Source organism: Schistocerca gregaria, chromosome 1 (assembly GCF_023897955.1).
Source record: "Schistocerca gregaria isolate iqSchGreg1 chromosome 1, iqSchGreg1.2, whole genome shotgun sequence".
NCBI lineage: Eukaryota > Metazoa > Arthropoda > Insecta > Orthoptera > Acrididae > Schistocerca > Schistocerca gregaria.
Window position 1 is genome coordinate 1,128,986,644 of NC_064920.1, and position 24,506 is coordinate 1,129,011,149.

The 24,506-nt window shown below is 44.7% G+C and overlaps 1 protein-coding gene across 1 annotated transcript; it reads left to right on the forward strand.

The window, feature by feature from the left end:
- The first annotated feature begins 1,653 nt into the window (after positions 1-1,653).
- On the forward strand, positions 1,654-17,537 carry LOC126292985 (transcription factor JunD-like). The gene is made up of 2 exons (XM_049986258.1): positions 1,654-1,779; positions 17,322-17,537. The coding sequence occupies exons 1-2, from the start codon at positions 1,654-1,656 to the stop codon at positions 17,535-17,537; spliced, it is 342 nt and encodes a 113-aa protein (XP_049842215.1).
- Positions 17,538-24,506: the final 6,969 nt, after the last annotated feature.

Sequence of the window (24,506 nt, forward strand, 5' to 3'; positions counted from 1 at the left end):
TGGCGAAGAATCCAACGGTCACACACCTTTGAGTATCACAACTATTGGACGAGTGTGTCATCACGAGTGTGTCAGCACTACCAACAGAAACGTCCAGCTGTGCAGTGAGGTGTTTGTGATCCGTCAATCACCTGTAAAGTGAGTGTCCACACGTTCCAATACTGCAGGAGCCGCAGCTTTGAGCGGCCGGCCAGCGGGAGATCGAACATTCGAACATGTTTGTCCGACCTTGTTGCGATTATGACAGACGTCTCGCACAACGACTCACCGAGCTTTTGTTCACTGCCAGGTCTTCGTAGACAGTCTGCAAGCACCTACGAATATCAGTGATGCTCTTGTTTCCCGCCGAAAGAAACTCAATGACTGCTCTCTGCTTCGAACGCTCCTTGAAGACTAAGTATAGCGCCACCGCCAATCGGGACTTCAGGAAAGTATATGGGCTGAAGCGTGAACGTACCACGACGCCCCACAACAAATTCTGTATTTTTTCAGCCGAAACTGGATGAGAAAAAAAAGTGTTACAGTACTTACTGGTCTCCCCTCGTATAAATTAAACGAAACTGGGAATTCAACCAGGATCATTAGCATTCGGCAAACGTATTTATTCACTGAGAATTGCTTCCTCAATCGGCGTTCGGTTATTCAGTACAAGACTGTTACTAGCGTTTACGTATGTTTCTTTCAGTTTGCCGAAGGTAACTCTTGCGTCGAGAACTTCGAAGCAGCTAACGATTTCGCACTCGAGCCCTCAGTGTTTATTCTGTTCCTCAGTATTTTCAGTCTTTGTGTGGAAAGGCATTTAATTTACAACTGCTAGCCAGCAGTGCTCATAGTACGTGTTTCGTGCGTTTATAGATTTCGCTTACAACAGTCCGGATCACTTCGGGTCTGGTTCGTGAACACAAGGGGAGACTTTGAAATATTTGTCAGTTTTCTAGTGTAGCTCAAAGAATAAGAGTTGCAAGCCCATGCAATTTTGAAATATTTGTTAGTTTTCTAGTATAGCTTAAAGAATGAGAGTTGTAAACCCATGTAATGCTTACCATCTTTTAACACATATTTTAGGAAAAATTTCATCGATGAACCACAGCTATTGGTCTCACACTTTTTCTGGACTATATTTTCCCAAACCCTCTTTTATCAACTTGAATATCCTGCGCACCTCTTTCAGAAAAACTTAATGCATCAACTTTACAAACTTGCAAGGTGCATTCAAATGTTATCTGTCGAAATATTGCGTGAACAGTTCGAACAGATTAAGTGATTTTACCTGTACCTCCTGAAGAACGTAAAGATGAACTCTAGAGCTTTAATGAATCTACAGATACCGTATTCATAATGTTATAATGAATATAAGGGCTTCTCGCCCACCCTGTTCTTTGGACACACACAGAGCAGTCCCCACCACTGTGTGTGTCACAACAGTGTCTCGACATTAATAGCACGGAACGAGAACCTTTCGTCGCCAGTTTGTAACAACGCGCGCCAGCCTGCGGCACTGTTGGCCATTGTTGGCAGCGGGCCAGCCCGGCAGTCCACTGGCGTAACCTGGCAACGGAACAGCGGAGCGCCTGTTAGGCAGGTGCGACGGCGCTCCCGCGCGGGCGAGTACACGGATTCCCACAGGGCGCCCCGGTCTGCCCCGCAGAGACAATGCGGGCAAGTTCTCCATTCATTGCCGGCCGACCTCATTCACCCGGTCGCCCATTCACCGCGGCGCGGCCGCAGTGCTCGGCCTACCTGCTCACCGGAGCGGCGTCGAGGCCACCTAGCCCAGAGGTCAGCCGGGCCCTCCCTCCCACGTACATTCTTATTTCGCGAGAACCTGCGACCTCTGCCTTTTCACTGCTGGAGCGTGATCTACGACGTCGCTAGGAGGGAACAACTGGGCGCGCTGCCCGTAATGCTAGGCTGGAATGTCAGCCAGTACATCTCTCTGGTTCTGCGCGTCACGTGCGTGAGAACGAGCGGTTCTCCACTTTCTAATGCCAGGAGGGGATAAGTACACTAGTCGTTACACGAACATCGTATTTCTCGCTCTACACTGGACAGACACGATGAACTAAACCATTCTTATATACGCTGATAAGCGAAAACATATGACCTCTGCCTCCGCGACGTTGAATACTCCCTGGTGGCGGCTACGATAGGGGCTACAAATGGGGAAATCGATTGAGATAAGCGACTTTGAAAGATAATACTACGCCTGTGAACTAGTATCTCTAAAACAGTGTTCACGTGCTACTGTCGTGAGCATCTGGGGAATGAGGTAGAAGGAAAGCGCTAAATGGTTGGACATCCACGTCTCATAACATATCGTGAGGTTCAGAGTCTTTTCTGCCCTGTAAAGCAGGATAGATGGTGATCTGTGGTATCTCTGCCGAACGTGCACACAGCTGGAGCACGCACAAGTGTTTCGGAGCACGCCGTTCATCGTACATTGTTGAACAAAGAGCCCCGCACCAGACCATCCCTACGTGTTCACAAAAAAAAAAGGTTCAAATGGCTCTGAGCACTATGGGACTGAACTTCTGAGGTCATCAGTCCCCTAGAACTTAGAACTACTTAAACCTAACTAACCTAAGGACATCACACACATCCAGTCTCGCGGTTCCATATTGTAGCGCCTAGAACCGCTCGGTCACCCAGGCCGGCTACGTGTTCACATGTTGACCAAACTACATCATCGGTTACGATTGCAGTGCAGACGGTGCCATCGGGATCCGACCGTCGATCAATGGAAGTGTCGGCTCTTCAGGTGCATTTTTGCCACACTAGGCCGATGTTCGTCTCCACAAACGCCGCCATTGAGATGAACGGCGGCTCGTAACGTGCACCACGCCACGGACGCAGGCTGTTGGGAGCAGTATTATGCTATGTGCCTGTAGCCCACAGATGACGATTATGCTCATCGATGATGCCAGTTCTCGTAAAGGTTACTTCGTCGGTAAAAAGGACTGATGACAGAAATCTCGTAATTGTGATGGTCTGATGCAAAACGCATCGACAGAGCCCTTCCCTTGGAGGGTAATCGACTCCTGATAATCCATGCATTTGTTACAGGGATAGTGGCGTTTGTCATGCAGTATGCACATAATCATACTTTGACTCACATCATTTTGGCAGGCCACTTGCCTTAAGTCTGTATTTGGGTTCGTCTCAATACTCTCTAGAGGTAGCGCAGTGGATTGGATTGGATTCTTTGGGGGAAGAGACCAAACAGTGAGGTCATCGGTCTCATCGGATTAGGGAAGGATGGGGAAGGAAGTCGGCCGTGCCCTTTCAAAGGAACCATCACGGCATTTGCCTGGATGGCCCAGTGGTTAGCACACTGGACTCGCAATCGGGAAGACGACGGTTCAATCCCACGTCCGCCCATCCTGATTTAGTTTTTCCGTGATTTCCCTAGATAACTTCAGGCAAATGCCGGGATGGTTCCTTCGAAAGGGCTCGGCCGACTTCCATCCCCATCCTTCTCTAATCCGAGCTTGAGCTCCAATGACCTCATTGCCGACAGGACGATAAATACTAATCTCCTCCTCCTCCAGATCTGGTGCACGCACGTTCGTCCGTCTGAAAGAACCCATGATCACGCAAAAGGGCAAAAAGGTCTTGAAATGTTGTGTGATGTCCTTGGAGTCTGCGAGAGTACTTGTTTTGGTATAGCAGTGCTGCCTCTCGACCGTTTCCATCTGCTTGGCCGTACACAACCACGATCTCGGCTTGTTCCCGGCGTGAATACCGAACAAATCTGCTGCTTAGAGTACCCTGCGTCACTCACACAGACTGCAACACACAAGGAACACAATGCACGTGGTTAGAGGAAATGTCATTCGTCAGAGCCACCTACCGTGGTAACGATGCGTTCCCGAACACATGTCCATAGGACAATATTTCCTCGATTTCCAGTCAGGATTCCGTCCCTGCTGTTTGTCTTTTTTCTTAATGTTCCCCCTGTATATGTAATTAAGGCGAGATGGGCAATTAACTCTTCAGTGCACACGCACACCAGGCTCGAACTACACCCATGCTCATAAATAAAGGATAATGCTGGTACATGGTGAAACAACGCTCTGGTCGGCGGTTTGCGGGTTTAAATCACCTCGGGGTATACCCATGTGGTGCATCTGACCTGCGGTCGCCGCACGGCGGCGCTGGCAGCAGTCCACATGCTCAGAGGTGTGTTGATACATGTCAGAGTACGGTTCAGCGAGTAAGTGGGCAGACGTTTTCAGACATGATAATGGTGACTGTGCGTTTAAAATACCTCAAAGAACACACATTGATGACATTTGGCGGGTAGAGTACTAGAGCGACTGGGGGCTGGTCAAACACAGCAGGTCGTAGCACGGGCCCTCCGTGTGCCACCAAGTGTGATCTCAATATTATGGCAACGATTCCAGCAGACAGGAAACGTGTCCATGCGCTACAGTACGAGACGTCCACAGTGTACGACACCACAAGAAGACCGATATCTCACCATCAATGCCCGCAGACGGCCACGGAGTACTGCAGGTAGCCTTGCTCGGGACCTTACCGCAACCACTGGAACAGTTGTCTCCAAGACACACAGTTTACAGACGACTGAACAGACATGGTTTATTCGCACGGAGACCTGCAAGGTGCATTCCACTGACCGATGGTCACAGGAGAGCCCGTAAAGCCTGGTGTCAAGAACACAGTACGTGGTCATTGGAACAGTGGTCCCAGGTTATCTTCACGAACGAGTCCAGGTATAGTCTGAACAGTGATTCTCGCCGGGTTGTTATCTGGCGTGAACCAGGAACCAGATACCAACCCCTTAATACCCTTGAAGAAACCTGTATGGAGGTCGTCGTAGTTAGATGGTGTGACGTGGCCCAGCGGTCTCAGGCGCTGCAGTCATGGACTGTGCAGCTGGTCTCGCCGGAGGTTCGAGTGCTCCCTCGGGCTTGGGTAAGTGTGTTTGTCCTTAGGATAGGTTAAGTAGTGTGTAAGCTTAGGGACTGATGACCTTAGCAGTTAAATCCCATAAAATTTCACACAGTTTTACAGTTTTTTTTTTTTTTTTAAGGTGGGATTATGATTGGTGCATGTACACCCCTGCATGTCTTTATGTAACAGGTCGGTGTATCGGGACGTCATTTTGCAGCAATATGTCCGCCTTTTCAGGGGTGCAGTGGGTCCCACCTAACTCCTGATGGATGATAACGCACGGCCCCACCGAGCTGCCATCATGAAGATATCAGGCGAATGGAGTGGCTTGCCTGTTCTCCACACCTAAACCCCATCGATCACGTCTGGGATGCTCTCGGTCGACGTATCGCTGCACGTCTTCAAACCCCTACGACACTTCAGGAGCTGCGACAGGCACTGGTGCAAGAATGGTAGGCTATACCCCAGCAGCTGCTCGACCACCTCATCCAGAGTATGCCAACCCGTTGTGGTGCCTGCGAACGTGTGGATGGTCATCACATCCCATATTGATAACGGGGTACATGCGCAGGAAACAGTGTCGTTTTGTAGCACATGTGTTTCGGGACGATTTCCCAAGTTATCACCAATACCGTGGACTTACAGATCTGTGTGGTGTGTGTTCCCTATGTGCCTGTGCTATTAGCGCCAGTTTTGTGTAGTGCCACGTTGTGTGGAACCACATTCTGCAATTATCCTTCATTTATGAGCATGAGTGTATTATGGAAATAGCGAAAATACCGCGTGTATTGAGGATAACGGATAAGGGGCAATGCATTAGTTGTGCCTGATAAACTTGAGAATTTCGTGTCTGGTGGGAGTTGTACGAGGGTAGTCCATGCAGTTCCAATGACGACTGTGTCCAAATGACTTAGTGGTCAGAGCCTCTGCCTATTAAGCAAAAGATCCTAGTTAGAGTCTCGGTCCGACACAAATTTTCAATTTTTACCATTGATTTCAATCAATGCACGCTCACAGCCAAAGTCTGTATATCTTTTGCGTCAAACCATTCTTAACAAAGACAGGTATTGCCTGCCAGGGATGCAGCGGCCGTTTCATTTCATCTTCAGATGAACAGGTATAGATCGTATTGAACGTTCCATTTCGGACGTATCTCGGAGATTCCTTGGAGTCACATTAGTGACTGCGGCCAGAACCCACGTATTCTTAGCGCTGTTGTCACAAAACTGATAAGATGGTAGCGATACCAGTTTTGTGACAACTACGATACCTGCACTCATAAACACATGCTGGTGGGCGCTATTTAAATGTGCAAAGGCGCATAATGTGCCATCGATGAATTTATTTATTTGTTACGACATTTGATAATGCTGTTAGACTGAAATTCTGCAATCGTGCAACTAATAAAGAAAAAAAATGACAACTACAGGCAGCATTACATAATTTACGCTATATGTTGGTTACTCTGTAGTCGGGAAATGTTTAAGTGGGGTGTTAGCTACCAAGCAAGGATATTGCCAGTGCCTCACGCTTGAGTGATATATCTCTGCCGACTACACGGTTCATTGCACCTCCATTTTCCGGAAGTACTTACGTTTTCAAACATTCTGTTAATTTCTTTTTCGGAGTCTATTGCGATGTCATCAGCAAATCTAATTCAGTGTATCCTTTCACCATTGCCTTTCATACCCTTTCCTCTTTATGATCTGAATGGCTCCCTCAATGAATACGTATGATAAATATGGGGATAGGGGACAGCCTTGTCTAACTCCTTTTCTATTCTTGACCCGTTCCTCTACGTTACTGACGTTTGTTTGTTTTTTGGTTCTGAAGCAGTTGGTTCATTACTCTTCGATCCTTCTAGTCATGCCCTATTCTTTTCATAGTTCTAAAGAGCCGCTACCAATTCAGAAATGAATAGAACGTTGCAAGCCCTTTCAGCCGCTCTTAAACTATGGGAATTAAAAATGAACAAACGGAAAACAAAAGTAATGGCAGTACGGTAAAATGTTGGAGTAATTAAAACCAGAATAAAAATTGATGACGTCAGAAGTGAGAAGCTGAAAGTTTTCTTGTCTAGGTAGTATAAACGCAGAGGGTAATCGATGCTTGAGAAAGCGGAAGAAGATAGTACTGGCAAAGCAGGCATTTATAACTCAAAAAAAAAAGAAAAAGAAGCACTTTAATCAGCAAATATATGAATACCGATGTTAGAAAATCCTTTGCAAAATCATTTGTGTGTAGCGCACTGTTCTGCGGAAGTGAAAGTTGAACTCTGGGTAAATTCGAAAGGAATCGATTTGAAGCTGCTGAAATGTGGATATGGCGGAAAATGACAAGAAGGAGCTCTACCGAAAGAAAAGCAATGTGGGAGTCTTGAGGCAGGTCAACGAAAAGAGATGATTATTAAAGGCATTGGAAAGAGAGAATTAAAATTTATCGCACATGTCATCAGATACAACACCTCCGTCACGAATATTCTTGAAGGGGAAGTGCTGGGAAAAACAGGAAGAGGACAGCCTAGCATGACGTATTTGGAAGACATCGAGAAGAGATCAGGATGCGATGATTACATTGAACTGAAACAGAAGAGACTCGTCGCATCGACAAGGCATTATTCTTTAGAATACGTGTGTATGTATTTGTCTTGCACGATACTTTGCTCCAGTAAAAATTCCTTGAAGAAAATACAGTATTACTTCATACATACTACATAACATACGTAAAACAATCAAGTAAATATATTCCTGCTGGAGAAGCACTAGCTAGCTAGTTTGAGCTAGTCTCTCTTAAATTTCATCAGTGAAAACTATTCCAGAATTTTGCTGTTTGTTCTCCATCTTTCACATTTCCTTGTAGAGGCAATGTTTTCCGATGTAATATTGGTTGGTTCAAATGGCTCTGAGCACTATGGGACTAAACATGTGAGGTCATCAGTCCCCTAGAACTTAGAACTACTTAAACCTAACTAATCTAAGAACATGACACACATCCATAACCGCTCAGCCACACCGGCCGACCAATATTGGTTGTTGGTCACCTTTCTCTTCCGCTGTTTCTGAGGATTAGAGATGATCAGCTTAACTACTTACGACAAATGTAAATATTTTAGATCGTAGGCATGACAGGAAACATGATGTCCGCAGCTGTCACTGATAACGACATTAACACAAAAGACAAGGTTTATCCTCTTCACAAAACATGCGTTTCTGCTCGTTTTGATTACATTTTTGTTGCTCAGGATTGAAGCTTTTACTGTGCTTTAGCAACATATGAGGTAGACGATCTCGGGTCTGTATCAGAGACGGCTAAGTACAGGGTGATGCGGAAACGCTCTTACAAACTTTAGGAACTGGTTCGTTATGCCAAAGCAATTAAAGAAGTTCGTTTATAGAAGATTCTTAGTTTTCGTGTTATTAATGAAAGTTTACGTTCACCAGCTTTCCCTGTACACCCCAACAATTTCAAGGCACTTCTTCAAAGAAGGTTTCACCCTATTGTGTCCGTTGTATCCCGGATGGCGATGGCTTGTTTACATTTGTCATTTGATGTTAGAATTACCGGAAGTGTCCATATAAATAAGAAGACATGTGTGACTCTCCAGCATAATTTAATCTCATTGTTCTAGATACTCTGGCTCGTATCTATCATGACTGTAGGATGGGTGGAGAAGGACCAGTCCTATGGCCTGCACGTTCCCTCCACCTCAATCCTTTTAGATTTTCTCTCTTGGGCACCTTATACAATCGGTTCATTCAGCGGACAATCTGGGTACAGAAACTCTTCATTCACCTATCAAGGGATCCCTCAAAATATCGAACACCCTCAGGGAGTATATGAAAGTGTGAGACAGACCATGATTCTGTTACTCCTTGCGTGCATGGGGGCAAGAGGACGACGTTTTATTAACATTTATTATGAGTTTCTCAGTTGATGACACTTTCAAGGTGACACTATGTATGAATTAAACATAAAGTTTCATTAACTTTCATTAAAAAACTTAGGATACTTTAACGTATATTGAAACCTGGAATCTAGGAGGGCAGGATTCGGTTACGATTGTGGACGGGGCCGTAATCAGTTACTGTTGGTTCCCTATTGCAATTACAAACATTTATTTTAAAACGGTGATTCCAGACTCAGCAATAAATAAAGATATCACACGTTGTTAATGAAGGAATAAACAGCTGTGTAATTAATAATGCTTTCAGTGCGTTGCAATTTACCAAATGAACATCAAATACAGACATAGCAAAGAATGTTTTAAACATAAGCTAATGTGATCCCAATTAGAATTTAAATGCAAGTAACCACAGTCACGGTTGAAGCCCTATAACACCAAGAACGGCAATGGTAAAAAATTTAACAAACTTACTGTAAAACAGCAATGCAATAGCAATGTTAATTTAAAAAGACAAGCAACTGTTCACCAAATGGGTGAGACAAAATGATGGTAAATTTGGTAGCACAACCATTTAAAACTGCTGTAACGCCAAGAATGGGAATTATATAAAAAATTTAGAAACATACAGTAAAACAGCAAATACAATAATAAAACACAAGGGCCAGTCAGAGACGGAGCACCAGGAATCGACCTCTGAGTAGGTCCGGCAAAAAACATTTTCGCGAGCGATGAGATAGGCAACCAAGAGTTGCATTAACTTCACGAGATGGTAACTCAGACTAGTGGCAGTCTAACGAGTGACTAATGATAGTCTTTCTCAGACTACCTGACGTCCAATAAACCAAATGCAAAGACGTAAAAATACGCCAAAGCCGGAACCGGCAGTCTGGTTCAAATGGCTCTGAGCACTATGGGACTTAACATCTGAGGTCATCAGTCCCCTAGAACTTAGAACTACTTAAACCTAACTAACCTAAGGACGTCACACACATCCATGCCCGAGGCAGGATTCGAACCTGCGACCCTAGCGGTCACGCGGTTCCAAATTGAAGCGCCTAGAACCGCTAGGCCCCGGCAGTCTGGACTCCGCCCACAGAATACTGTGCTTCAAGCACGCAGAACGATAAAGGAATAACTACCACCAGAGTAGAAGAATCGCCAACCAACTTACAACCAAGAAAACTGTCAAAACTATACGCCTCACCGGACAGCAGTGGCAAGGCGAGGAAACGTACACTGCCGTTACATACACTAAACCCCAAGGCAGGTAACTGGGGCATTAGCGGCTACGAAGCAGGAAAAATACCGCTGATTGCACTTAAGAAATAGCAACAAAGTGAACGCAATAAATAGTAATTAGAAGTCCAGAAAAGCTAATCAGATCCTCCTTCCCCAAGCACTCCACTCGCTGCTCTTCACCTCGGCAACACTACGAGCAGCTACACGAACCCAAGTCACTGGAGAATTGCAAGATCTCACAATGGTGGAGGTTTCTCTACTTGAATCCAAACGCACTCTACTTAAGGCTTGCAGGATCCGGTTTACGACGAGTTCGTGCACCCTCGTGACCACAGACCTCCGATCCGGCAGTCCACTGACGTCTCGCCCCAAAGATAGGATCAAAGTTACTATACTTCGATAACCGCAGCTGCTGCCACTAGCGGACAGGCAACGCTTGTGAAACCAAGTGGCGCCATTCAACATGAGAAGAATACAACCGCAACCAGATCAACTAAACGATACGGCCTGGCTTCCAGAAGAGGACAGAAACCTACAAACAGCACCAGCGCGGGCCGCAGCACTGCTCATATATTTATATGAACGTCTCTCTTATTTCGATGTAAGGAACTTGTCCCCCAAAGATTGTAAAAAAAAAGTATTTTTGAAACATTTGGTATATAGTAAGCTAGGGTTCAGGGTTTGAGCGGCAGTCGATGAGCCAAAAATGGCCGGAAACCATTGACAAAATGGCCCACTGCAGACAGTTAATGAAGGTCCGAGCATACGGAATAGGTTTACAGATACGTGAGTGGTTCGGAGACTTCTTAAGTAACAGAACTTAATGCGTTGTGCTGGACGGCGAATGTTCATCAGAGACATGGATATCGTTAGGCATGCTCCAGAGAAGTGTGGTAAGACCGATGTTGTTTCTACATACGTGGTCTGTTAGAAAAGTAACCGATCTTTGAGCTTGAGCGCTGGACACTTAATCATCCTCAAAGTAGTTCCGTTGAGACTCCGCACACTTCTTCCAGCGGTGCCGTCATTGTTGGAAGGGTGCCGAAAACGCAAGTTTCGGAATGGAGCTAAGCTCGGCTAACGTTGCTGCCGTAATGTCGTCTCTTGTCAGAAATCGCGTTCCTTTCAATGGCCTGTTCGGTTTGGGTAACAACCGGAAGTCGCAGGGGACCGTATCAGGAGAATAAGGAGCCAATCGAAGCATAGGAATCTGGTTTTTCGCCAAACATGTCTGAATTAAGCGCGAGGAATGTGCTGGAGCATTTTCGTGATGGAGGCGCCAATTTCTACACTCATGGACTGTGTAGCTGGTCCCGGCGGAGGTTGGAGTCCTCCCTCGGGCATGGGTGTGTGTGTTTGTCCTTAGGATAGTTTAGGTCAAGTAGTGTGTAATCTTAGGGACTGATGACCTTAGCAGTTAAGTCCCAAAGATTTCACACACATTTGAACATTTTTTGGAGGCGCCAATTTCCTGTTGACCACAAGTCATAGACCATCACGTAGGCGACGGAAGACATCCTCGTAGTACTCTTTGGTCATTGCTTGAACCTGTGGTGCGTATTCGTGCCTTACTACGCCGTGGGAGTCAAAGAAATAAGTCAGCATCACTTTGACACTGGTGCGCCTTGACGGGTCTTCTTCGGTCTTAGTGACGAGGAATGCTTCCATTTTGACGACTGAAACTTTGTTTCCGGGTCGTACTCGTACACCCAGGACTCGTCACCAGTGGTTATGGTGTTTACGAATTCGGGGTCACTGTCTGTGAAGTCCAGCATGTCTTGTGAGACGTTTACAAAAAGTTGGTTTTACTCTACCGTCAGCAGCTGTGGCCGACACACTCTTCATGGAAAAATACACCGGAAAAGTGATGCCCACCTCTTTCGCAGTTTCTCTTGTGGTCACACGACGATCCCACATCACCACAGCGATTACTTGGACAATGATCTGGTCGTTTCGACAGTTAATGGACGACCAGAGTATGGCTCGCACCCCACCGACGTGCAGCCGTCTTTAAAGTGTTTGTAGCACTCCATAATATCTGTGTGATACCCACAGCATTGTCACCGAAAGCCGTCTGAATCTTCCGAATAGACGTGAAAAACTTCATGCGTGAACATGAAGCATCAAGGACGGCTAGCGTGCTAGATTCAAATCTATCTGGTGCTCGCGAAAAAAAGAAAAAAAGAAATAAGGTCGTATACTCTTCTAACAGACGTCGTACATAGATAATCTGACGGATAGGGTGAGCAGCAATTTGCGACTGTTTGCTGATGACACTGTAATCCACGGAAAAGTATGGTCGTTGGGTGACCAAAGGGGATACAGGATGTGTTTTTATTTGCTGTGATGAATGGAAGCTTGCTCGAAGTGTGAGAAATTGTTAGTTAATGTATAAGAAGAGGAAAAACAATCCTGTCATGTTCCTGTGGTGTTTTAAGAGAGAAGTTCCAGGTTACAGTTGGCAGCTCAGACGGAACCACGAGGTAAGGACAGCCGGTGCCATACGTTACTAAGAATGAGACACGACGACGAAGGCAAGTCATCGGATGTCACCAAACTAAAATATCCATCACCAACATTTCAAACCTTGTAAAGCTACCCAAATCGATTCTTACTGAAGTGAGTGTGAAATAGAAACGTAAAGGAACAGCCACAGCTTCACCGAGATCAGGTAGACCTGAAGTAAAGGAACATCGAGCATTGTGCAGGTTGGTTGTCAAAAACCCGAAGCGGCACATGAGGTGGTTCTTTGGTTGACTAGAGTGATGAAAGACGACATACTCTGTGGCGATCTGATGTGTTTGGGTTTGGTGACTGTCTGGATAACGGAACCTGTCGTCATGTGTAATGCCAATAGTGAAGTACAGAGTAGGTGGATTAACGGAGTAGTGGAATGTTTCGTGGTTACGGATGTGGTCCCCTTATTCTGCTTAAGAAAGGGCTACATGTGGGAGGATATGAACACATTTTACAGTGTTTTGTGACTGTGTACAACACAGGAACGGTTGAGAGACGATGACTGTATAACCCTTGAAAGGAGTCTGCTGGGGTACACTTATATGTGGCACCCGAATATTGTAATGATACTAATGTAAAGTAAAATGAAACTGTTATATTGTAAACGATGCATGTCTCTGAAGGGCTGTATAAAGCGGATCGCTAACCTTCGACGACCCCAGAGCCCAAGGTACTGCTTCTGGTCTGAGATTGTAGAGTTGGGGTAAGAGAGTACTTGACGCACTGCAGTGAGTGTGTATCAGTCTGTGAGCGAAAGAGGATGCAGTAGGAAGTTTCTGTACAGTGCTCTGTAAAGCCACCAAGTCTTAGATTATAATTTAGGGATTTCTCATAGCAATATTTTGTATTACACCGCAGGTAAAAAATTAGTTAAAATGATGAGTGATGCTATGATTGATATTACAAAGTAGCTTTACGAGTACATGTATTATTCGAAATAAAAATGTCGAAGTAGACGTTTTCTCGCAGTTAAGGTATAGAAGTTTTTATTACTTTTCTTTTGCCAGCGCGTTGGTGTAATTGATTTGGTTGATAATCGGTAACAGTGAGTTCTATAAACTGCCTATTGGCTTCTGTTTCGGGTTCTTCGGCCGACGTTCATCTAATGATTTTTCTGACGTTTCGCCAGCACGAGTGGCTGGCATTGTCAAAGCTTCACCCTCCATTGCCGGTGAATGTGCTGGCTAAACGTCAGAAAAATCTTCAGATGAACGTCGGCCGAAGAACCCGAGACAGAAGCCAATAGGCAGTTTGTCAACAAGTGGCCACGAAAGCCTTAACAATTTTGTTGTGAGTTCTATGCTGAATATCCCCAGAAAGTACGGAAACAGATTTGTTGTATGCCGGCCGCTATGACCGAGCGGTTCCAGGTGCTTCAGTCCGAAACCGCGCTGCTCCTGCGGTCGCAGGTTCGAATTTAGCCGCGGGCATGGATGTGTGTGTTGTCCTTAGGTTAGTTAGGTTTAAGTAGTTCTAAGTCTAGGGGACTCATGACCTCAGATGTTAAGTCTCATAGTGCTTAGAGCCATTTGAACCATTTTTTATGTATAGGCGAGTTAGATATTTCTCTTTTATAATTTTTCTAAAATTTGCTAACACAGGTATACGTAATTTGATGATTTGTCTTTATGCTCTTTAGTGAGGTTAGATAATACTTGCTGTACCAATCTCATTTTTTGTGACTACCTAAGCAAAGAAAGTTTTCATTTAGTAAAGAAGATTTCAATTGTCAGATGTTTTGAAGAGCAAAACTTAGCTTCGAATACAACTTCAGTACTGAAAAAGTGAGTGTTAGTAATTCACCCAAATCACTACCTCTCCCTGTCCAAGTCATATGTTTTTTTAAAGACATTCAATTTTTCTTAAATGTTTTCATTTTATGAACCAAAAGAATTTCATGTCTATTTCAGAGTGTTACGGTCAGCATGGCACACCACTGAGCCTGTAGCTAGTATGTTTTATTCTCCTTCATGAGTGAGCAGAATATAACGCTGTCTACCGTTACTGCTTCAGAGGTACGACAATGTTATTTATTTGTTAGTGCACAGGGACCAAAATTAAAAGTTTTGAACAGGACCATAGGATTCAGTAATTAAGGGGCTGAATGTATTTTGGAGTGACTGCATTTCTTTATTGGTACTGGGAGTTGCACTGCCCAATCAGTTCCTATAACGTTTTGTTAACAGTAACACAGAATAAGCACACCATTTGCGGTTACGACACGCTACACGATAAAAAAAATGTTCAAATAGCTCTGAGAACTAAGGGACTTAACATCTAAGGTCATCGGTCTCGTAGTACTTAGAATTACTTAAACCTAACTAACCTAAGGACATCACACACATCCATGCCCTAGGCAGGATTCGAACCAGCGACCTAACGGTTGCGCGGTGCCAGACTGAAGCGCCTCGAACCGCTCTTTTTTTTTTGTAAAAACATTTGTTAAAAAGAAAAAAATGTTACACATTCCAAATACATACTAAGTTATACATACATGAAGTTATTTAAACAAAACGGTTTGATCATTTCAGTTACGCTGACGTTCAGGGAAGACAACAGAAGATTGTGTTACTGACTAAATTACCAGAAAGAATTAAGTTAAACATCAAGAAATTTTTTTAAAGACATTCAAACTTAAACTTGAAGAAGTGAAATCTGCACTTTGAATTACATGAGCTCCAATCTTTACAGAAGCATAATTAGTTCTTTATGATGGATATCAGCAAGTTGGTGGGATAATTTTAAATATAAAACAATTTAATAATCATATTAGACAATTTCTGAAATACTTCAGAATTGCGGAAAGGAGATATATAATAAAGTTGACTAGCCTTCCAACTACACTTTCTGGACATTAATTGAATCTTAAGTATCTGAAGAACCTCTCGGTTACACCGGCCGGTGCTACACGATAACTACAGTTTTGTATGCATTCCCAGTTCAGGCAATCATTTAAGCATTTCATTACATATTGTAAGAACATTACACTCTTGTCATTGCATCCTGTCGCAAAGTATGATCTGTGAGGCATTAGTTTGTGGAGAGCAACATTCTTGGAATAGACTGGGCTGCTAGTATCCCAACCAGAACAATGGAACACTTTTGGACTGAAAAGCGCCGACTTTGCTGTAGACTGCAGCATCCAATAGCGCTACCTGTTCGGGTTACGGCTCTTGAGGAAGAATGGGCTGCCATTCCTCCACAGAGATTCAGACGTCTCACTGAAAGTTCCCCAGCAAAGTCAACCTGTCATAAGGCAAAGGGTGGACACACCCCATATTAATGAGCAATAATTGGTGTCCAGATTCTTTAGATCAGACACTGTACATGAATGTGAATGTAGACTGCCAGTAGAGTGGTCATACTACACCATGCCGTAATTCTTGACTTCCGCAAGGCGTTCGATACAGTTCCCCACAGTCGTTTAATGAACAAAGTAAGAGCATATGGACTATCAGACCAATTGTGTGGTTGGATTGAAGAGTTGCTAGATAACAGAACGCACCATGTCATTCCCAATGGAGAGAAATCTTCCGAAGTAAGAGTGATTTCAGGTGTGCCGCAGGAGAGTGTCATAGGACAGTTGCTATTCACAATATACATAAATGACCTGGTGGATGACATCGGAAGTTCACTGAGGCTTTTTGCAGATGAAGCTGTGGTGTATCGAGATGTTGTAACAATGGAAAATTGTACTGAAATGCAGGAGGATCTGCAGCGAATTAACGGATGGTGCAGGGAATGGCAATTCAATCTCAATGTACACAAGTGTAATGTGCTGCGAATACATAGAAAGATATACCCCTTATCATTTAGCTACAAAACAGCAGTTCAGCAACTGGAAGCAGTTGATTCCACAAATTATCTGGGAGTACGCATTAGGAGTGATTTAAAATGGAATGATTATATGAAGTTGATCGTCGGTAAAGCAGATGCCAGATTAATTGGAAGAATCCTAAGGAAATGCAATCCGAAAACAAAGGAAGTAGGTTACAAAAATGGTTCAAATGGCTCTGAGCACTATGGGACTCAACTGCTGTGGTCATTAGTCCCCTAGAACTTAGAACTACTTAAGCCTAACTAACCGAAGGACATCACACACATCCATGCCCGAGGCAGGATTCGAACCTGCGACCGTAGCAGTCGCACCGTTCCGGACTACGCGCCTAGAGCCGCGAGACCACCGCGGCCGGCGAAGTAGGTTACACTACGCTTGTTCGCCCACTGCTTGAATACTGCTCAGCAGTGTGGGATCCGTATTAGATAGGGTTGATAGAAGAGATAGAGAAGATCCAACGGAGAGCAGCGCGCTTCGTTACAGGACCATTTAGTAATCGCGAAAGCGTTACGGAGATGATAGATAAACTCCAGTGGAAGACTCTGCAGGAGAGACGCTCAGTAGTTCGGTACGGACTTTTGTTAAAGTTTCGAGAACATACCTTCACCGAAGAGTCCAGCAGTATATTGCTCTCTCCTACGTATATCTCGCGAAGAGACCATGAGGATGAAATCAGAGAGATTAGAGCCCACACAGAAGGATACCGACAATCCTTCTTTCCACGAACAATACGAGACTGGAATAGAAGGGAGAACCGATAGAGGTACTCAGCGTACCCTCCGCCACACACCGTCAGGTGGCTTGCGGAGTGTGGATGCAGATGTAGATTACTGAGCTTCAGGGTCCGAAGCTTTTTGCCTGCCACCTGCGGCGAAGAGATGAACCGGCGACCTCGTGTCGGCCCTGCAGCTCCGGCGCTCCTTCCGGCAACAGAGCCTGCTGGGAGGCCAGTGGCAGCAGCGGCGGAGAGCTAAAGGCCGGCCGCAGCGGCTGCGTTCTTGGCTGCGCTCCATGCCGGCCGCCTCGAAGGCGGACCGGTGCGGCGGCGGGGGCGGCGGCGGCGGCGGCGGGGGCGGCGGCGGGGGCGGGGGCCGACCGCTGCCGGCCAGGGGCAGCGCGCCCTGACACACCCGCTAACTGCCTGACGAGAGATTTAGCGGCGCCGCGGCTCCAAAATAGTTCCGCTGCCAACTGGCCGGGCACGCGAGCGCGTTGCGTTACGTGGCCGGGCGAGCCGATGCTGCTCCGTGACAACCCAGTCAGCTGCCCTCACTACACTGTAACAGAGGTACAGAGTGAAGTACACCGTGCAAGGCGGCATCGGCTAGTCTAATCTCAAAGTATGTTAACCGGCCTTCTTAACTGACATGAATTGATTAAACATCATCCAAAATAAAGAATTAAGAATTTCATGAATACTAAATAGAACAAGATTCACAATTCGATCTGTTGCGCCAAAGTAACTCATAAATTATCTGGAAAACAATAATACATTCGAAGGCAAAGAAAGAACAAAGAAAAAAACACGCACAAGCCTCGAAGCAATTATCCGAATAGGTCGGATATCGGTGTATTTGATGTACATGTACAGACAATCATATTATTATAGCCGGCCGTTGTGGCCGAGCAGTTCAGTCTGGAACCACCCGACCGCTACGGTCGCAGGTTCGAATCCTGCCTCGGGCATGGATGTGTGTGATGTCCTTAGGTTAGTTAGGTTTAAGTAATTCATAGTTCTAGGGGACTGATTGTAAGTAGGCTGTTTAGGTTTTTATGTTGGTAACGCCTCGTAGCGCTCTGTGTGAAAATCACTGACTGTGGCTGGTTAGCATTGTTGGTATATTCGGTATTGTAGTGTTTGTAGTGTTGGGCAGTTGGATGTGAACAGCGCGTCGCGTTGCGCAGTTGGAGGTGAGCCGCCAGCAGTGGTGGTTGTGGGGAGAGAGATTTTAAGAGTGGACGATCTGGACGTGTGTCCATCAGATCCAGTAAATTTGTAAGACTGGATGTCATGAACTGATATATATATATATATATATATAATGACTTTTGAACACTATTAAGGCAAATACATTGTTTGTTCTCTATCAAAATCTTTCAATTGCTTAGTATGCCTATTAGTAGTTAGTGCCTTCAGTAGTTTGAATCTTTTATTTAGCTGGCAGTATTGGCGCTCGCTGTATTGCTGTAGTTCGAGTAAAGAAGATTTTTGTGAGGTAAGTGATTCATGAAAGGTATAGGATATTGTTAGTCAGGGAGATCACTGACAGTCAGACAGCGTTGCGCTAAAAATATTGTGTGTCAGTTTAGTGTTGACCAGAATAAGTAAAGAGCGAAATGTCAGAACGTTCAGTTCTGCTCAGCTTTTTGAAAATCAAATAACGTAAGGGGTTTATCAGCACAGTAATTCACTAATTTTTCTAAGGGGACGTTTCATGATGACTCCGAAGTTAAGACTCATAGTGCTCAGAGAAATTTGAACCATTTTTTTTGAACCACTGTATGGTGTGAGGTAGAGGACACCCTGCACCACTAACAGTCATTTCCTTTCCTATTCGACTTGCAAATAGAAAGAGGGGAAAACGAATAACTTTTTACCTATGTATGAGTCCTAATTTTTCTTATCCTAATTTCGTGGTCCTTATGTACGTTAGGAGCAGCAGAATCCCTCTGCAGTCAGCATGGATTCCCATTTGTGTTCACGTAGCAGCTCCGTAATACCTGCGTGTTATTCGAAACTGTCGTTAACAAATGTAGCAGCCTCTGTGTTCTTCGATGCTTTCCTTCATTCTGACCTGCTGGTGATCCAAAACACTCGAGAGTACTCAAGAAAGGGTCTCTCTAGTGTCCTACTTGCTGTCTCCTTTGTAGACGAACCACACTTTCCTAAAATTTCCCCAACAAACCGAAGTTGATCATTGGCCTTCCCTACCACAATCCTTACATGCTAGTTCCTTTTCATGTCACCTTGCAACGTTGCGCTTAGATAAATAACCGACGTGATTTTGTCAAACAGCACAGTACTAATGCTGTATTCGAAGGTAACAGGTTTGTTTTTCCTACTCATCTGTATTAACTTACATTTTTTCTACATTCAATGCTACCTGCCATGCCTGACACCAAGAAGCAATTTTGTCTAAGGCGTCTTGTCTCACCCCACAGTCACTCAACCAAGACATCTTCCCGTACGCCGTGGCGTCATCAGCAAACAGCTGCAGGTTGCTGCTCACCCTCACTGCTAGATCATTTATGTATACAGAAAAAACTGTGGTACTGTCACACTCCACTCCTGCACTCGTGACGAGAAACTTGTCTATGATGAACACCCGCTGTCAAAGACAACGTACTGGGTTCTGTTACTTAAAAAGTCGCCGAACCACGTACATGTCTGGGAACCTATACAGATTCGCACCTTCATTAACGATCTGCACTGGGGTACGGTATCAAATACTTTTCGGAAATTAGAAATGTAGAATCTGCCAGCTGCCCTTCATCCATGTTTCGTGGAATAGCATGTGAGAAAAGGTCAAGCTGAGTTTCGTAAGACAGATGCTTTCTAAAGTCGTGCTGATTCGTTGGCAGAAGCTTTTCCGTCTCAAGGAAATTTGTTGTATTTGGACTGAGAATATGCTCAAAAACTGTACAGCAAACCCGAAAGTAGGACGTTCATATCCATTTTTTTTCTTTTTTTCAAGTTGGCTATTTATTCTGTGCATACACAAACTGAGTCTGAGATATTATTATCGCGAGTGGTAGCGAGCGAACAATTGTTGAGAGTAGTCGAACGCCAACCTGGCGTGGAGATAAGCCAAGTGACAGGAGAGATCGCCGACTGCTTTGTCCGTGCTGGTAGCGTGATTATTGATTAGAGACACACTAAAGTTTCGCTAATCAAATTATCGAAGGAAAATAAGGGTCTGAATAAGCTTTGACAGTTTGTGCATGGTCAATTTTCAGAATATAGTAACTAGCTTTTATTGGTTCCTTTCATTTTTCTCCCCACTTAGGGTTAGTTGACTAAACCCCTTCCTATCATTTAATTCATATAAAAAAAGGAAGAAGAGGAGTAGTTGCATCAGTAGTTGTGGCCATGAGTCGCACTCTGCGTAGATCGCAGTATTTCTTTTTAATTATTTTAGCATGTTGCTGGATGCAGAATATTCACGCACTAGCAGCGTCAAGACGAGATAAGTCCGCTGTTGCGTGCAGGAGAATTACAGTATAATTGTTAGGGGATGTCAGACAATATTTTAAAAATCGCTGTCAAATAAAGGATAGTTGATTTTTCATGATTTATAGGAAGAATAATTAGTTTCTGATTTTTGTTCCCTATCAGAATACTAACATGTCCGATAGTAATAAGTTCCACAAAATGTTTAAATACTGACCTGTCGGAAAAAGGGGTTTCACAGAACAAGTTGTACCGATACATGTCAGATTTTATGATAACAATAAAAAAGTTTCGCTAGAGAGTCTAGCAATGTCTACTGAAGAAGTGTAGATAACGATAACATTCTCAGAGATAGAGCTTTACACATTGATGAGCGTCTGTTGTCGTGATAATAATTTTTGGTAACAGAAGATCCTTCAGGCTAATAATAATTAACATTTTTTGATTAAAAAACTTTCAAGCCGCTGTTAAAGATATTGGTCTGTAATTTTGCGGGTCCGTTCTTTCACCCTTCTTATACTGAAGCGCCAAAGAAACTGGTATAGGCATGTGTATTCAAGTACAGAGGTACGTAAATAGGCCACGCCTATACAAAAAAATTGTCTGGCACAATTATTAGATCGGTTACTGCTGCTACAATGGTAGGTTACCAAGACTTAAAAGAGTTTGAACGTGGTGTTACAGTCGGCGCACGAGCCATGGGACGGAGCATCTCCGAGGTAGCGATGAAGTCGGGATTTTCTCGTACGACCATTTCAAGAGTGTACCGTGAATATCGGGAATCCGGTAAAACGTTAAATCTCCGACATCGCTGCGGCCGGAAAAAGATCCTGCAAGAACGAGGTCGATGACGATTGAAGAGAATCTTTCAACGTGACACAAGAGCAACTCTTACGCAAATTGCTGCAGATTTCAGTACTGGGCCATCAACAAGTGTCCGCGTGCGAAACATGCAACGAAACATCATCGATATGGGCTTTTGGAAGCGAAGGTCCACTCGTGTACCCTTGATGACTGCGTGACACACAGCTTTACACCTCGCCGTGCCTGTCAACACCGACGTTGACCATTGATGACTGGAAACATGTTGCCTGATCGGACGAGTCTCGTTTCAGATTGTATCGTGTACGGATATGGAGACAACCACATGAATCCATGAACCCTGCGTATCAGCAGAGGACTGTTGAAACTGGTGGAGGCTCTGTAATGGCGTGGGGCGTGTGCAGTTGGAGCGATGTGGGACCCCTGATACGAGTGTGGCAGGTGACACGTACGGAAGCCTGATCACCTGTATCCATTTATGTCCAATGTGCATTTCGACAGACTTGGCCAATTCCAGTAGGACAATGCGACACCCCACATGTTCAAAATTGCCACAGAGTGGCTTCAGGAACACTCTTCTGAGTTTACACACTTTCGCCGGCCTACAAACTCCCCAGACATGAACATTATTGAGTATATCTAGGATGCTTTGCAACGTTCTGTTCAGAAGAATCTCCACCCCATCGTACTGTTGCGTGTTTATGGACAGCCCTGCAGGATTCATGGTGCCAGTTCCCTCCAGCACTACTTCAGGCATTAGTCGAGTCCATGCCACGTCGTGTTGCGGCACTTCTGCGTGCTCGCGGGGGCCCTATGCGATGTTTCTCTGGCTCTTTAGTATATGTACAGGACTCAACTGTGCTTTTCTCAGCCGCCTGGGACTTTGCACTGCGCGAAAGATTAGCAATAAATGCAAACTAAGCAAGGAGCCAATTCCGTAGGGTACTCTTTGTAAAACCGAATTGTGATTCCATCCGAACCTGGTGACTTCTTTGTTTTCAGCTCTTTAGTTGTTTGTTTACGCCTCGGATGCTTACAGCACGTCCTCTATACTGGAGTCTGTGCGATGGTGAAACGACGGTTTGTTTGTACGATTATTTATTGGATGATTTTTTGTACGCGACTTTCAAAACTTGGGCCTCGTTTTTGCTATCTACTATTGCCACACCAGACCGGTCCACTTGTCAGTGGATGGAAGCTATAGACCTGCTTAGCGATTTTACGTATAACCAGAATTTTCTCGAGTTCTGGGCAAGATCTTTTGCAAACGAATGTCGGTAGTATAAGTTGTACGCTTCGTGCGTCGATCTTTTTACAGATGTACAAATTTCTACTAACTATTGCCTCCCGTCATTTGCGCATTATCTTCTGAACCGAGAGTGTAAGAGCCTGTGCTCCCTCAGGATTTTCCGAATTCCCTTGTTAAACCGTGATGGATCTTCTTCGTCCTTAACCTACATAACCGTTGCATATCTCAACAGAGCACGATTTACTGTCAGTTTAAACATTACCCATAATTTCTCCATGTCCATCAAACAGGAACCAAATGATGTCGACTCCATCACTGATTTATTAACTTTAGTAAACACAGTCGCTATGATGGCATCATGGACCTAATCTCTGTCTCTATACTGACGCCTTCGGTAATGTCAGGCCTGTTTGTGGCTGCATAGTCTAAAATATTTCGATTGTATGTACGCTATCGAACTCGTTGTTCAAGACAGTTTTCGGAAAACGCGTTCGGAAGCTCTTCGCAAGACGGTCCGTCTGTACCACATGCAATATATCCATAGATGTCCCAGTCTATATTCGGGAGGTTAAGTTCGCCTTCAACTAATATTCCCCGCTACTGACCATAGACTTCCTATGAGTGACTGTATAACTGTTACAGCGGAATCGGAGGGCCGTTAAATAAATCCAATAACTCAAATTGTTCAAATGGCTCTGAGCACTATGGGACTTAACATCTGTGGTCATCAGTCCCCAAGAACTTAGAACTACTTAAACCTAACTAACCTAAGGACATCACACACAGCTATGCCCGAGGCAGGATTCGAACCTGCGACCGTAGCAGTCGCGTTGTTTCGGACTGAGCGCCTAGAACCGCGAGACCACCGCGGCCGCTAAACCAATAACTAATTCAGTTTCACCAAGACTTGATATACGCGACCATGTAACTTCACTGTCACTCTCAAATTCGACCTCAATAGAGACAAAGCACCTGGGTACAGCACAGTCGCTTCCTATCGGCTGAAAGAAGCAGACTCCTTATTTCATAGCAAGGAACCTCCCAGCCCTTGATTGGCCGAAACGTCTGAGACAGTAAGCCAGTCATTGCTTCAAGGAGTCTGGTGGCGACAGCGAAAGCATACTATCGAGTAATTTATGACTCTAGCCAGTTGTTAAGAATTATCGAGTGGGCGAGGACCGTTGTGGTCGTATGCCAGTGTGACGGCCGAAGCTAATAGCGGTCGCGAGCGTAATGTTTCGGCTAAAGTAGCGCCAAGGATGATCTCATTAAGAAGTTCTACATTATTATAAAGGGTTGTCGAGCATCACCGGATTTGTGTGGCAGCGAACTACACAAGTGGTAGATTATGTCATCATTAATGTAATCATTTTGTCTGGAAACGGTGCTGTGGCAAGACATACAGCCCCTAACGAAACAATAACATGAAAGTGCTCTTTAATACAAAAGAGCTACTCATTTTCCTGCAGCCTTAACCTAGTAGCACCACTTCATGAAAGAAGCAACGGTCAAGCGCTATGTTCTCCAGCAAAGAAGGACATTAGCCTCTAACGGTCTTGAAAATGCCAGGTGGGAGGACTACAGAAATCTGCGAGGTGGACTCGACGTTGCTCATTTCCATAGCCAAACCACTGGTGTACGCTCAGACTTTTTCAAAAACCCACCAAGGCTCGTCGTTCCACTAAGGACGTGTGGTATGACGACTTTCGACTTTAAAAAATTGCAAATGATTTTAAGATTAATTCAAGGTTTTTACTTTGAAAAAACCTCGATTAAAAAAAATGCTTATAAAATTGTAATCCACTTATGGAAATAAAGTGCCATGCATCTTGACAGAGCGTAGGGGAACGAT

What these genes read in the sequence shown, in the direction of transcription:
- LOC126292985 (XM_049986258.1), top strand. Translation starts at nt 1,654, where the DNA reads ATGCGGGCAAGTTCTCCATTCATTGCCGGCCGACCTCATTCACCCGGT. An exon ending in CGAGGCCACCTAGCCCAGAG is followed by an intron (nt 1,780 to 17,321) that starts GTCAGCCGGGCC and finishes TCGGCCCTGCAG; the next exon opens with CTCCGGCGCTCCTTCCGGCA.